The sequence below is a fragment of the Poromitra crassiceps genome (assembly GCF_964638095.1).
Source record: "Poromitra crassiceps genome assembly, chromosome: 3".
Classification (NCBI taxonomy): domain Eukaryota; kingdom Metazoa; phylum Chordata; class Actinopteri; order Beryciformes; family Melamphaidae; genus Poromitra; species Poromitra crassiceps.
Genome location: NC_139625.1, coordinates 41,733,898 through 41,748,673, shown reverse-complemented (window position 1 = coordinate 41,748,673; position 14,776 = coordinate 41,733,898). Strand labels below are relative to the sequence as shown.

Genomic DNA, 14,776 nt, shown 5'->3' with positions numbered 1-14,776 from the left:
GCAAGGAAGAGAATTGCTCTGCTACTAGGCTTTGGATTGTTTAAAGATCTGGGTCAATTAGTACTTGCAAATAGGCCTGCAACTAACAATTATTTTCATTATTGATTAATCTGTCAACTTAGTATTTTCCAGACTAATCGATTAGTCGTTTGGTCTATGAAATGTCACAAAATGGTGAAAAATGTCAATCACTTTTCCCCCAAAGCCCAATATAACATCCTCAAATGTCTTCTTTTAAGTCCACAACCCAAAGATAATCAGTTTTCTGTCATAGAAGACTAAAGAAACCAGAAAATATTCACATTTAAGAAGCTGGAACCAGAGAATTTAATTTAATATTTTCCTTTTCTTAACAAAAATGTGTCTAAACGATTAATCGATTATATAAATAGTTTGGTGATTCATTTTCTGACGATCGATTACAGCTCTACTTGCAAATAACCTTGGGATTTGTTTTTACCTTTAATGAGTAACTGATGGGCGGAGTTTACCCCATCTACACACCGTTCAGTGTCAGATAAATTGTAAATCCCAGGAAAACGTCAGGAATTGACTTTCAAACACTTACTGTGATGACTTGAATGTTCTGACCTTATTGTATTGTCCTATGTGGCAAACTCCTCCCATCTGGCACCCAAACTCCTCCCATCTGGCACCCATGAAGGCCAAAAACAACCATGAAAAGTATCTGGGAATATTATTTGACCCAGTTTCTGGTTGTTAATGCATTAGAAGGACAGAACGATCCATTTGTTTGGTTCTTCTCACTTACAGATACGCTGTCATTTGGTCAAGTTGTAAATGTTTGACTTGCAGTGGTTCTTAGCTGGTGGCGCCGTTTAGAGTGGGTCGTGGTGGATGTGTGCATGAAAAAAAAAGTTCTTCTACTGCTTGAGGATGCCGGCTTCCGTGGTCAACATGACCATCTTTCAGAGGCTGTAGCGGGCTCATTTTTAAAACTATAGTGAAGATACTGGTAGTAGTAGTGGTATCCTCTGAAACTAGAAGACCTAAGACACCCACATTTCGGTGAGGAAAAAACTGGCATGGTCATTTTCAAAGGGGTCCCTTGACCTCTCTCACCTCAAGATATCTGATCTCACTTTATGCTAATCCCATGCAATGTATTTAGGCCCCAAAAACAAGACAATCTGATATTTGGGGCATGACTTAAAGGAGAATTTAGGTATTTTTCAACCTGGACCCTTTTTTTATGTATATAACTAAAATGGGAATAGAAATCTTTGAAATTGGTGCAGTATTTGTTTTTTAATATTTTATTTTCATTTTTTTATTAAATTGGTGCTGTATTCACCAAGATCATTTCAGTTTGCAGCCATTTTTCCCACATGCCCCTACCCTACCCTACCCTACCCCTTGGTGCACCAACCAGGGTCGTGCAGTAGGGGGATTTGGGAAAAGCAGCTGCCAACTGAACTGACTCTTAGTCAATACTCAATACTGTACCAATTTCAAAGATTTCTGTTCACATTTTAGTTATACATAAAAATAATATATGAAAATAGGGTCCAGGTTGAAAAATACAGAAATTCTCCTTTTAATGACTAAGGAAAAATGTGGGTTGTGAGGCTAGATCAGTTGAGAACCACTGCTTTATAGCACACAAAGGCATTGACAGTTTCACAAAGCTTTACATATTTTTCCTCTTAATTTCAAGCTTGAATTCAAGATTGTGCATTTCATGAAGTGCACTTTTGGAAAGCATCATGAATGTAAAGCTTCAGATTTTCATTGCTGTTTAAAAATGCCTTTTACACTGTCTATGATTATTTGAAATTCCTTTGCAAAAACGTTGTTTGTGTTCAAATTTGTGTAACTTGAATTCATTTGTATATCTCACTCTGTTGTGCTATAGCGTCTGTCAGTTCTGCAGCCACTGCTGTCTCATAATTGTGTACTGAGCAGCTGTCATCACCACTCCTAAAAATATCCCGATTATAGGGATGCTGTTGTAGAATATGTGCACTTTTTGCATTAGCAACCCAGTCTTGGAACATTGTTCATACAGTAATGTCCAACATTGTCTCGAGCCCTGTATGGTAAACTGTACTATAGACAAGAATTTGACAATTTGAGTGAGGCTGATTGTCTGTTAAACCGCTGGTTCTCAACTGGTTTTGCATTGGGAAGTCACTGCCAAATATAAAAAAAAATAACGAATTAATTCCCTATGTAATGTATTCTTTGTCTGCTGCCCTATCATAGTAGCTTGTGACCTGCGACCCTCCTTTGGGTCCCAACCTGCCAGTTGAAAACATTTTGTATTGGATCTTATTTTCAGCTGTCTATACCCAGAACATAACTTTCTGAAAACGAGTCTGTATAAAGATATAACGCGCCACAAAACGGCGTGGAACAGAGGCCGTAGGCATAGGGGCAACTGCAAAGCATGTATTTAGGTTCAGCTTATTTTCTTCCTCGCACCGGCTCTTATCCTTATTATATCATAGAGACAATGACTACGTTTACATGCACACAATATTCTGGTTTTTGCCCATATTCGGAAAATGACAATGTTCCGATAAATGAATAATCCACTAATATTCCCGTTTACATGCAGCCGTAGCTCGCCCTCCCCAACACGTGAGGGAGGGGGAGGGGGAGAGAGATGCAGGTAGGCAGAGTTTTTCTATTGAGAATAAGCAGCATCACTTGGTCCATTTCAGGAGCTTGCTGCTGGAAAGTTTGGCATTGCGATTATTTGCACATCAAAGTCTCATAAAAAGTAGGCTAGTAGCCTACGTTATTACCTCGCAGGCTCGCAAGCACTTTGGACTTCCGTGGACACCAATCGATGTTTCTCATCTCCTCCCGATCAGAAATGTGGGCTTTTCTTTTTGCATGCCAGAGATGACGGATTATATCGCCTCTTCTAGCGCTTTCTAGCACACATCAGTTGACCACAAACGGGCAAGATGCGTCGCAAACTGCGGTAAAAACCCTGATTGAGACGCATATTCCGAATGCGCTGTATACATGATCAAAGAATGCTCCTAAAACTCGAATAGTAGTGGAATAACCCAGATGTCTTAATCGGAAAATGCTAAATTCGGAAAAAGGCCAAATTCGGAAAATGCAACTGGAATATGCTGTTTACATGACCCTTATCAAATTCAGAATATTGTAATTTTCCGAATAATAGTGGAATATTGTGTGCATGTAAACGTAGTCAATGAGAAAATGCACCCTGTATTTACCTTGCTGCAGCGTGTCACCCTGTCTCTCTGCTGTCCATCACATTGGTAGAGCTAGAAGCTCCCGTTCCGCCCGCTCCTCAGTTTGTAATCCATATGACTTTAGTCCAGCTCAAATAAATACAGGTGGCCAATGAATTCAAATCAAATGCATCGTCCATATTCTCGAAACCAGATAAATATCCAGCCATCCTACGGAGTTTACTATCATGGACTGTCATGGCAGCTTGATCCACTGCAGCTGAACTCTCAACTCTCACCTGATGTGAGACTCTCACAGGACTTGGTTACATAGTCCCCGGATGTGACAGCTGGCTGAGAGAAGTAAATAAAGCGGGTCACATTCATGTCAGTTTCATATAATAAGGATATGAGCTGCTGCGTGTCAGAAAATAAGCTATTTACAGGATGTTAATGCACGCATTGCACATGCCCCTATTTCCTCTGTTCCAGGCCATTGCTCTGCACGTTATAGCTTTGTAGTGGATCGTTTTCAAAAATGTTTTTTCTTGGTGCGTTATAAAGCATAAATAAAGCTGGAACTAAGGGTCAGGTTGTAAAAAACAACGTAATTCTCCTTTAACTGTAAATTGTCTGCCTCATAAACAGCTGTTTCCAGCTAGTATGAGTGGAAAGAGTGTTTACGTTCGATAAGGGACAAGCTGCATGAGTCTTGAAACAAGCCCCAGTGGCATGTGAATGTTGATTCCTGATTATTTATGTTTGTATATTTTATTTATTGATACATTTATTGATTTGATGGTTTATTTTTTTAATTCATTGTATTTGCCTTGTTTTTTTTTACACTCCTTAATGCTGTTCATGAATGTTTTTGAGACTGATCTGGCTTGCGAGAAAATGTATTTATTAGTAACTCTGTTGGTCGATCGGTTCACAAAAAGTTCACCACGCTTTAGCGGGCACAGTTTTCGCCATAGGAGGCTGAAATTTGGCATGGAGGTCAAGCGTGTGTGTGTGTTTGTGAGAGATACGGTGTGTGTGTTTGTTGTGTTTATGCCAATTGGCTAAAAAGGGGGCGGGGGGGGGGGGGCAGGACACATACCCCCAATCCGGCTTCCCACCCTCGGGCACAGCCAATCGTGTCTGTATGGACGGCGGATCAAGCCGGAGGTAACACGTGGATACGAACCTGCAACCTTTCTTTTCTGTCTCTGAAGGTGCAGGACTCATTAGGTGACAGCTGAGAATGAACTCAAATACTGGTACTTCAATGCTTGCTGCATCTTATTCCTTTTTCAAAATCTTCAGTTTTGTTTTGCTTCAGTTTTTCCAAATTTCTTCAACAAGTGTGCAGATAGTTTAGTAGCCTACAGTCTTGACAGTCCAAAGTTGTCTGGCTGAACTAAAGGCATGTAAACTGGGTTCTGCACACTGCCACAATCATTCACATTTGACTGTTTGTATATGGACCAGACCTGGGTCAAATAGTATTTGCAAATAATTCTTTGTGTGTTTTAACCTACTTGGAGTAACAGATGGAGATTTTTAGCATTAGGAGGATTCAGGTAGTGCCAGATAAGTTGTCTATCAGGAGGAATACTATATTGACTTTCAGATTTTCCTGTGATTGTCTCAACTATCTGACACTAATGTTATCTGTTAAACCCAACCACACCCACCTAGTATTCCAAGCAGGTAAAAAACAATTTAACTAAAAAAAAATCTGGCCCTGGTCTGGTAGGAGACATGGTTAATGCTTGTTGCTCTTATTTCATGTTTTCAAGTGACCTCTCGGCCCGGGATACTGCATCCACTGAGATTTGATCTCTAGAATTAATTCATTGTTAAGTGTGAACCAATCTATATGTAAATGTGAATGCTTTTTTTCTCTGAGGAGTGTAGAGAATGTGATAACGCTCGATGTACAACAGTATTTCAACTAAGGGTGCTAGTTGAAAGTAGGGTGTCATAAACTGTTTGAAATATTACCATGAATAAGCTGATCTTACTGTTGCTGATGGACAATATTTCAGGTTGGAGACAAAACTGTTATTGACTGACTTGTATTTGCACTGGAACACACTGATTTGAGTAAATCATAGTAAACAATTCAACTGTGCTCCTGCTTTTTTTTTAAGTGTCTGTGTTTCCCCTATTCAAGGAGTATTAGAAATGTGCGCACTTCGCTTTTCGCACCCAATTCTAGTTTATGTCGTGCGCTCAACCGGAGTTTCTTCGGTTCGAGCCAATTTCTTGTGCTTGGCTCGGGATTGGAGAGTGCCGGTCAATTCCATTTAGGATTGTTAAGAGTTTGTTCTTTGTGCTGGCTCACGCTGGAATGATCAATGTTCAGGTCAAAGTGCGATGAAAATCAGTGCAGAGTCCAGGAATTCAGTTGACTGCTCACAGTCAAGTAGTGTAGTGCAGTCCTACGTACAGTATACTCCCACCACTTATATACCCTCACCTTTATGACATCACTGATGATGCCACAATGTGTATGACATCATCAGTGCTTTATGTCTATTACCTCTTAGCATATAGTGCCCTTCACAATAAAAGACCAACACACACTTCACACAGCCTTTTACAATAAAAGCCCAACACACACTTCATACAGCACTCCACACTGTCAATCACACTGTGTGGGCGGAGCTTCTTCCCACACATCTGCCAATCACAGTGTGGACGTATTTATGACCTCATCACTGTCTGTGACATCAGTGATTTATGACATAATCTGTGATAACATCACTATAGTGGTGACCTGGCACTAGGCCGAGCCATCTAGAACTGTATGACATCAACGGTGATGTATGACCTCATCACTATCTGACATCATCAGTGATTTATGACATCACTATATAGTAGTGGTGATATGATATACTGGTGAGTGACCTGGCCATGAGGCCAAGCCATCCAGAACTGTATGATCAGTGATTTGTGACCTCATCAGTGATGTCATAGCAGCATGAGCAGTGATTGGCGAATGCAAAATATTGCTCATGGGCGCACTTTTTCCTCCCATGCCAAATTCATGTCAGACCCCCCTGAACAGTGTTTCTGCCAATTTTGGAGGCAATCGGAGCAACGGCATGCCTTGCAACTCCAAACAGACACACACACTGCCAAGTATAGTAGTAGAATATGTGAGCAAAAGTGAAAATATTCACATTACTTTCAAGATATGCTTCCACTATTAAACGACTATTATACTGCACCAAGCTACTTTTCTGCCTCATTATATCATGCCTGCATCATCAAGTGGGAAATCAACTCAGTGATCCAGCTACTACCAAGAGGAAAAGGTATGAAATAATTTCAATAAGCTTCGGTTCACTTGTTTATCTGCTTTGAGAAGCATTTTTATAGGATGATTAAAAGCTAAAACCATCTGCAAGGCAGCCATTGCAGACAAAAAATATCTATTTATAGCCTGTAAAGAACATAGTTTGTGAGGAGCGAAATGTACCAGAGCAACACAAAAACTGTACTTCAATCAATACACTTTTATTACACACATATTTTAACAGTAAACGTGAACACAGTATTTTTGTTGATATATGCTGTGAATGAAGTGCTTCGTTTGGCATTAATAAACAAGACACAAATAGCTTGTCTCTCCATTATATTTTCTTGCAATTTCTATAAAGTAGCCTATATACATTAATTTTGTGATATGTCTCTTAAATTCATACTGCAATTGGCAACAATGTGCTCATGATGTTCAGCCCACACTTTGAGTTAAAACCTATTTTACGGAAAGCACCTTTTATTTAGATTTTAAATAGAGTATTCAAAAATCTTTTGTAGTACTTGAAAAATATGTTTGATTGTAGAAGTATAGAGGGTTGTTACTTGTTTACTCCATGCCATTACAAAGACATGATGTTGTGTGAGGGTAGGTGCAAGTTGACAGTTCAGCTGGCCTACAGACAAGCTGGATCCTCTCCTGTCTCTATCACAAGTGTTGGCCTGGATGTGCAATGTTTTGACTGGCAGTGCATCAGACTTGTTTGTAATGTTTAAAATATGCTCAGGATGTACTCATACTAGACAAGGGGTTCTCAAAGTGCGGCCCAGGGGACATTTGCGGCCTTCGGGAACGTTTATGGCAACCCGCAATGAGTTAGGTGGCGTTTGTAGGCTATTTGGTATTTGGTCCTATTCTCGATGGGTTTATTGTCTTTCAGAGGCTGTAGCGGGCTCATTTTTAAAGCCATCATATGAAAATAGATGATCTAAGGCTGAGGCATCCATTTGTACCAACCATGTCATGCTAGCTTGTCAGGAAGGTGGCTAAATAATGCTCCAAAGTTAGGCTGCATTTTGCGAGGGAAACAGCCTAATATTGGTGGGTATTGTGTGTGTGTGTGTGTGTGTGTGTGGGGGTATGTGTGTGTGTGTGTGTGTGTGTGTGTGTGTGTGTGTGTGTGTGTGTGTGTGTGTGTGTGTGCGCGCGTGCGTGCGTGCGTGTTTGTGTGTGTGATTATTTTGTGTTCGGTTTTTTCTTGGGTTTCTTTCTCAATCCAATGTTGGGTCCCTAAATTGGCCCTCGGTCATCAAAACTTTGAGAACCCCTGTACTAGACAGTTTGGCAGCTGGGGGAAAAATGCTTCAAGCGCGCAATGGTGAAGTTAAATCACATAACTGGCAAGAGGTGGCTGTGCAAGGCAAAAGCAAACATATATCTTTTCACAGCGAGTGAATGGTGGTGTGTAAGGTCTGGGTGGCACACAGCAGGGCTGAACGTTATGATGGCTCATCAGACAGCAAGCGTTTATGTTGCCTCTTTCTTTTCCCTTTGGGCGCTCCGACGAATCTTCATCTCTGTCAGCTGGATGTAGCGGATGACATTGGTGTCTGGAAAACAAAGACAGGAAAAGGCTGCTTTATTTCCTGTTCAGACAGGAAACATCGCATCAATATGCTCATACCTCTCCATTAAAACCATAGACCGTTAAAAAATATGGACGGAGTCAGCGTGACGTCACCCATTGGTTTTTGGACTCCCGTTTTGAAGCCCTGTGTGGCTGCTGTCATCTTGGTTTTCACACAGCTCGCGTGAGATGGCACGAGACCGGGGGTTTCCCACAGAGTTGCAGCTTCGCCTGCTATTAGCCTATTTTACATTACACCAAAAGCAGCCATTTTGTCTAAAATGCAGGAAGTAACACGATATAAAACGGCATGCACTGACATAAATTGTATGTTTCCCTGCAGCAGAGGAACAGCAAACTGGATCTTTGATTTACTTCCTGCCTTTTCGACAAAAAATTGCTGATTTGGGTGGGATGTGAAATAGGTGTAATGGTCCATGCTCGGCGAGCTGCGCTATCACTGGACAGGCAACCTGTCAATCACATCCAAAACATAGCCCTTTTAATCGTCTATTTTACTCTAAACGTGTAGTAAAGATTCTAATTTTCCATTTCTTATGCATCCACTTCCTCTCCTCACCTAGTTCACTTGCTAGACCTCACTTCTTCCCTTAGCTTTAGCAGAGACCTTTAATATTAGATAGAGACACCCCACTGCAAGCTCCGCGGAATTGTAAGAAACTAGGGTGCTTGATTCAAGTGGAGACTCTGGATGATGCCCGGGATCGGGCTTGAACTGTTAAGAGGTTATTGGATGAGCGGAAGGATGCATTTGGGCGAACTCAGACAATTGTGTCTGGGTGAGAAGAGGAAGAATATTCCCTAACTGTGAGAGGCAGCAATGTGCCGCAAGGCATCCAGTCTGCCGGAAAGCCATTAGAAGAAGAAGAGTTGCGACAGAGTACGGTGGTTGCAGTGAATCCTGCAAAAAGGAACTTTTGGGAAGTAAGGTTCTGGATTAAAGAGTTGCAGCAGAATGGACCGTTTGTGATGTACTTTGAAAGAGTAAAACATTTAAATCATCAAATTGTGTATTATCAGCTTTATTTTATGCATTCAAACGTAGCATGAGCCGCCTTCCTGGATCCACATTTTGGACCACCCTTGTCGCCACTCTCTATTTATTGCATCGCTGATGACAACACCCACTTAGCCAATTTTAAGAAGATGGTACTCTTCCTGTCTCCTAAATGGCCGTGGTTATCAGCTTGTGATTGGCTGTCTGTCCATGGTATGAAACTTCATTGGCTGAGTCTCCTCCTAAGTGGGCGGCGTGGCAGTGGCGAAACCTCCTCCATGGCACAGATACAGGAAGGGACTGGAAGTTGGGGTGTCTCTATCTAATACTAAAGGTCTCTGGCTTTACTCCTCACATATTAGTTGTGTTCACACTTTGGCTCCCTCATTCATTGTCTAAATTAAGTTCACCTGAGTTCTCCTCCTCACTCCTTATTTGAAGTCTGCACTCCCTCTCAGTCTCATTCACACACCTTTACATGGGGCGGCGGGAGCACTGGCAGCACTGGTAAAACGTTTACAGTACCTTCCTCTTCTTTATCCTATGTTCTTACTCTTTTAGTTTATATCATACTTGATTGTCGTTTAAACAGTATTTTGTTTATTTCTTTACATGGGCTAATTTGAGTTACTGTGTAAAACTGTGTTTGTCTTTCAGACTAAGCAGCCCAGCCCATGTGTGTTTGTTCCCATGCTCAATTAAATTAAGTTGAGTCATTGCTGTGAAATACACATTTATTCATATTTTGAGAGAGGTTTCCTGGACTTCATTGCATTTGCTGCATCCTAAACCCCACTGATAACATCATTATCTAGTGCTGAAGTGACAGAGAATGCAGGGAATGATTTATGACATCACTGATGATGTCACAATATCTATGACATCATCGGTGATGTCATAAATCATTCCCTGCAGAGGCAATAAGTACGACTGGTGAGTCTAATGCCTGGATTATGCTTGACGCTTTGGCCGGCCGCACGGAAATGAGAGACACGGAATCCGACGAGGAAACGTGTGGAGCTTGTATACTCTGTGTGGGTTTCTGCAGGCGGAATTGAGCGCGAGTCTTGAAAACTCCACTTTGTCCGCGTAGTTACAAAATTCGGCGTGCGCACGGCCGGTCGAAAACCGTCCGCACGGAGCCTTGCGAAGGGGCGTGTCTGCTGATTTGACGTCACTTTTCCGCGCGGACACTCGCGCTCCTCGCTGATGCGGAAAGCATAATGAGACCTTAATGCAGTCTTGTGCTTGTGATGGATGCTATTGGACCCCTGGTCGAGGTGGAGAGGCATCGTTGTCCGTTCCTTATCGGGGTTAGCGGAGGAACTGCCAGTGGCAAGTCCACAGTATGTTCTAAGATCATGGAGCTCCTGGGCCAGCACAAGGTGGACCATCGGCAGAGAAAGGTGGCTATTATAAACCAGGATAGCTTCTACAAAGTCCTGACTGCAGACCAAAAGGCAAAGGTACTGAAGGGCGAGTACAACTTTGACCATCCAGATGCATTTGACAATGCATTAATGGACCAAACCTTGAAGGACATCATGGAGGGGAAGGTGGTTGAAGTGCCGACATACGACTATGTCACTTATTCCAGACTAGAGGACAAAATCACAGTTTATCCAGCAGATGTGGTCCTCTTTGAGGGGATCCTTGTCTTCTATACACAGACAGTGCATGACATGTTCCACATGAAGCTCTTTGTGGACGCAGACTCTGATGTTAGACTGTCTCGCAGAGTTTTGCGAGACATGAAGAGAGGGAGAGACCTTGAGACTTCTGCTTGCCTACCTAGAAGTATGCAGATGTCATCATCCCAAGAGGAGTTGACAACATGGTGGCCATCAACCTCATCCTGCAGCACATCCAAGACATTCTGCATGGTGTCGGTGACATCTGTAAGTGTCAGCGTGGGTCCCTCAACAGCCAATCACTGAGCAGGGCTATTTCTGAGCAGGGCGGCCTGCAGAATGGAGCGATTCCTCCAGGAAAGAGGGTCCTGCTGGAGCCCAATAGTCTCACCCACTGAGTGTGTGTGTGTGTGCGTGCGTGCGTGCGCACGTGCGTCTGGATGTCTAGACTGTGTGAATATGAGCATGGAGTTGGGATTGCTACAACTGATCTGGTGTAGAATGGGTCAACAATGGGCGCCACCCACAATCCCATGTGCAAGCATGTAGTGCTGTAACATCCTACTACTGTAATTGGAGAGCTGTATGTGTGTCTATGTGTCCGGAGTTGCAAGGCGCACCGTTGCTCCGATCGCCTCCACAATTTGCCGAAACACTTTTCAGGGGAAAGGGGGGGGGGGGGGGGGGGGGGGTGAATAAGGGGGGAAAATGTGCCCATGGGGGGGCACTAAAGCAATATTTTACGTATTTTGCTACCGTCACGCTCACACAAACATTGTGACATCAATGATGACATCAAACTTGGTTCATCGTCTCAACCCTAGAATTGAGCGTGCGTAGCACGCAAAGATTCTAGTTCTTAAAGATAAGATAACAATCTCATTTCCATTGTGTTCATCATAGCACTGCTATGATGAACACAATCATAGCAGTTCCTAAAATGGGGTCCAGCAAAATGAGATACTTCAATTTCTACTATAATCTCACTCCCTAGATGTTGGCACAGTGGGAGAATGTATAAAGACTAGGCATCTCGCGGCCTCGTCCTCGCCTGTCCCAGCAGCTGTTCTGCCCTTGGGGTCAGTAGCTCCCCTGGCCCATGAAGTTCGCTTTTTTCTCAGCATGAGTCATAGTCCTTTCCTCAGGAGTTCGAGTTGATGATTCTTCTATAAATAGGTCACGATGACATCAATTTCATTGTGACATCATCAGTGACATCATTAATGATGTCCGCTTTGAAACACAGGCTGTTGCTTTGAGTGATATCACTGATGATGTCATCAGTTATGTCATAATAAGATTGTACAATGTCTATGACATCATCAGTGGGACAAAGGCTGAAACAGACAGAATTTGCTGACTCATCACTGATGACTCATCTCACATCACTGATGACATTGTCACTGATGACATCACATCGAAGATCCGGCTCCATCATCACTGATGTCACTATGACGTGTGTGTGTGTGTGTGTGTGTGTGTGTGTGTGTGTGTGTGTGTCTGTCTGTGTGTGCCCTTATGACATCACTTTTGACATCATCATTGATGACATCACATCATTAGCTAATTAGCCTAATTAAAAAATCCGGCTCTGTCAGGTCGCCCTTTACAACGCCTGAAAGTTTCAGCCCGATCGCACTTGAAACGGCGTAGCTGTGGCCGGACACAGATTTGAAACATACAAACAAACATAAATATCGCCCACATCCTCAATTTTATATAGTAGATAGATAGATAGCTAGATAGATAGATGGCTGTATAGACCAGAGGTTATCACTGCACTTACAGACAGGTAGATGAATCTGTGCCAAGTCAACAAGCTATACAGCTCAAATTAACAGCAAATTTTCCCCCTGTCAACATAATCATATCAAACGGGGTTCTGTGGTCTGATTAATGGGGATCTATCTAACATGAGACAACACTGGACCACAACACCACGGCTGGTCAGCTCGAACCTGAAGGCTCCTGTTTGTGTGACTCCTTGAGGTAGTACAGGGCCTTCTGGAAGTCACCAAGGTGGTAGCAGGCCACACCGGAGCGGTAAAGGGCTTTGAAGTTCTCTCCTTCCTTGCGCAGGACTTTCAGACAATACTCCTTCACTCGTTCGTAGTTCACCAGCTCCATCTGTAGCAGGCAGGCTTGAAGGCGAAAAAGAGCAAAGGGGGAGGGAGGCTGATATCAATGCACGAACAATGGTTTGAATTCCATTATACTGAATGCATTCAAAAAATAGCACAGACAAGCTCCCTGATAGTGAGTTGGAGCCACGTTTTTTTTTATCCACATCTCACTTGTCTTAAATCACTCTCTGACTCATCTGCTTCTCCCCCATCTACATCTCCTTTGTGATTGGTGGATATTTCATGAGGGAAATCTATAGGGGATGATGGCTTTCACCTGGATTCACCTCATCACTGCACTTCACATGCACAAGAGCAAGTGTCCATCATTTTTGTGCAGTCAGTGAATTGTGAAAGCGATAATGCGTTTTGTCCAATGCACTGAAATAAAAAACAATATTATTCAAACCTACTATTATCATATTATTCTACATACATATTATACAATATTGTCCTTTTATAAATAGCCTAATGAAAATCTAAATGCAATGCTTAATTTCCCCAGGGTTAGATAAATAAACCATCTGCATGCAGTGAATATCCAAACAGAAAGTGGCCGATGGTGGGGTAAGCCTGGGAATGACTCATGCTCTTTATGAATCATTCATGAGCTCTGGAGTATTCCCTGAAATCTCTCTCTGTTGAGGACAACAGCAAATGGCCTCGGTATGTGTTGTGTGGAATGTGAGAGAAGCGCTGCTCACCGGCCAAGCTGTTGTAACACTCCAGCTCAGCATTCTCCATCGCACCCTTCTGCTCGTCTGTCAGCGAGGTGGACTTGCTGATGGTGGGCAGCAGAGAGGAGGGGGACTTGGTGCTGGTGTCTGGATCACCCAGCACCCTGCACAGGCCCTTCATCTCCAGCAGAGCGCGGTGATACTTGCCGATCGCCTCCCGGTACTTCTTGTCCTTGTAGCACTGGGTGCCCTGGGTCTTGAAGTCGAGCGCCCGCCGCACGGCATCGGCTGGCTCGGAGTGGGATGGCTGTTTCACCATCGACCCACCATGATGCCTCTGCTGCTGTTGCTGGTATCTGGCATCTCTGGTCCTGGGAGGCTGAGCGCACTGCGGGAGCCTCGGGGAAGAAGCAGCACCGACTCCGAGCGCTCTGGAGCTGCCGTCGTGGCCAGTCTGGCTCATGTTTGGTGTGTTATTATAGCTGCCCTAACGCCAGACTGTATCTCATTTGCTGGGGGGAATACAGCCAGGCTCCCCTCCTCACTGCATCCTCTCGCCGTCCTCGCGTCCCCTCAAACGCAGCTACGTCTTCTGTGCGCGCCGCGGCCCTGCTCGATGCGCGCTCCTGTCCTGTCCGTCCTCTCCCCACTTCGACGAGGCGATTGGTTAATACTAGGCCAGTGGTCCCAGGGGGTTCGGCAGCAAAATGTCTCGTTTTATTTGAAGATGCGAAAAAACAATCAATGCGGGCCATCATCTGCTGTAGGTAGCCTACATGGTGTAAATGACATTCATGAAAAAATTGACGGGACATTGTTAGAATCAAACATTACCTTGAAGTAGCCTAATTTAAGTTTTGAATGTAGTTAGCTTATTTTCAAACGTAAAATAGTGATGGACACGTGACACGTGGTCTTTCTCTGTATTTTGTTCTTAATATAGCCTACAGTAGGCTACTTAAATTTTCATTTTGAAATAGACCAGTAGACTATGCAAAGGACTGATTGGATCAGATTGCACTGTTCTCTCCACCTAGGCTGCGAGCTATATCTGTGTCTACAAATTCGGGCGTGCGTGCGTGCGTGCGTGCGCGCGTGTGTGTGCGTGCGCGTGTGCGAAGTGCTGTCAGTAGATCTACCAATAATTCCAACAGCACTTTAAGGCACCATTATCTCCAGGCAACCACCAGACCCCTATTTCAATTGAATATTCCCTTCATAGGCTATCTCTCTCTCTCTCTCTCTCTCTCTCTCTCTCTCTCTCTCTCTCT

At 43.4% G+C, this 14,776-nt stretch overlaps 1 protein-coding gene and 1 pseudogene across 2 annotated transcripts; one reads left to right on the top strand and one right to left on the bottom strand.

Moving 5' to 3' along the window:
- Positions 1–6,748: 6,748 nt before the first annotated feature.
- ttc9 (tetratricopeptide repeat domain 9) lies at positions 6,749–14,046 on the bottom strand. The gene is made up of 3 exons (XM_083634103.1): positions 13,533–14,046; positions 12,664–12,846; positions 6,749–8,039 (listed from the first exon to the last, which is right to left on the bottom strand). Exons 1-3 carry the CDS (start codon positions 13,966–13,968, stop codon positions 7,957–7,959), a joined length of 702 nt encoding a protein of 233 aa, XP_083490229.1. The 5' UTR covers positions 13,969–14,046; the 3' UTR covers positions 6,749–7,956.
- On the top strand, positions 10,328–11,103 carry LOC310774204 (uridine-cytidine kinase 1 pseudogene; annotated as a pseudogene). Its single transcript has one exon. The product of its transcript is annotated as a uridine-cytidine kinase 1 pseudogene (transcript).
- Positions 14,047–14,776: the final 730 nt, after the last annotated feature.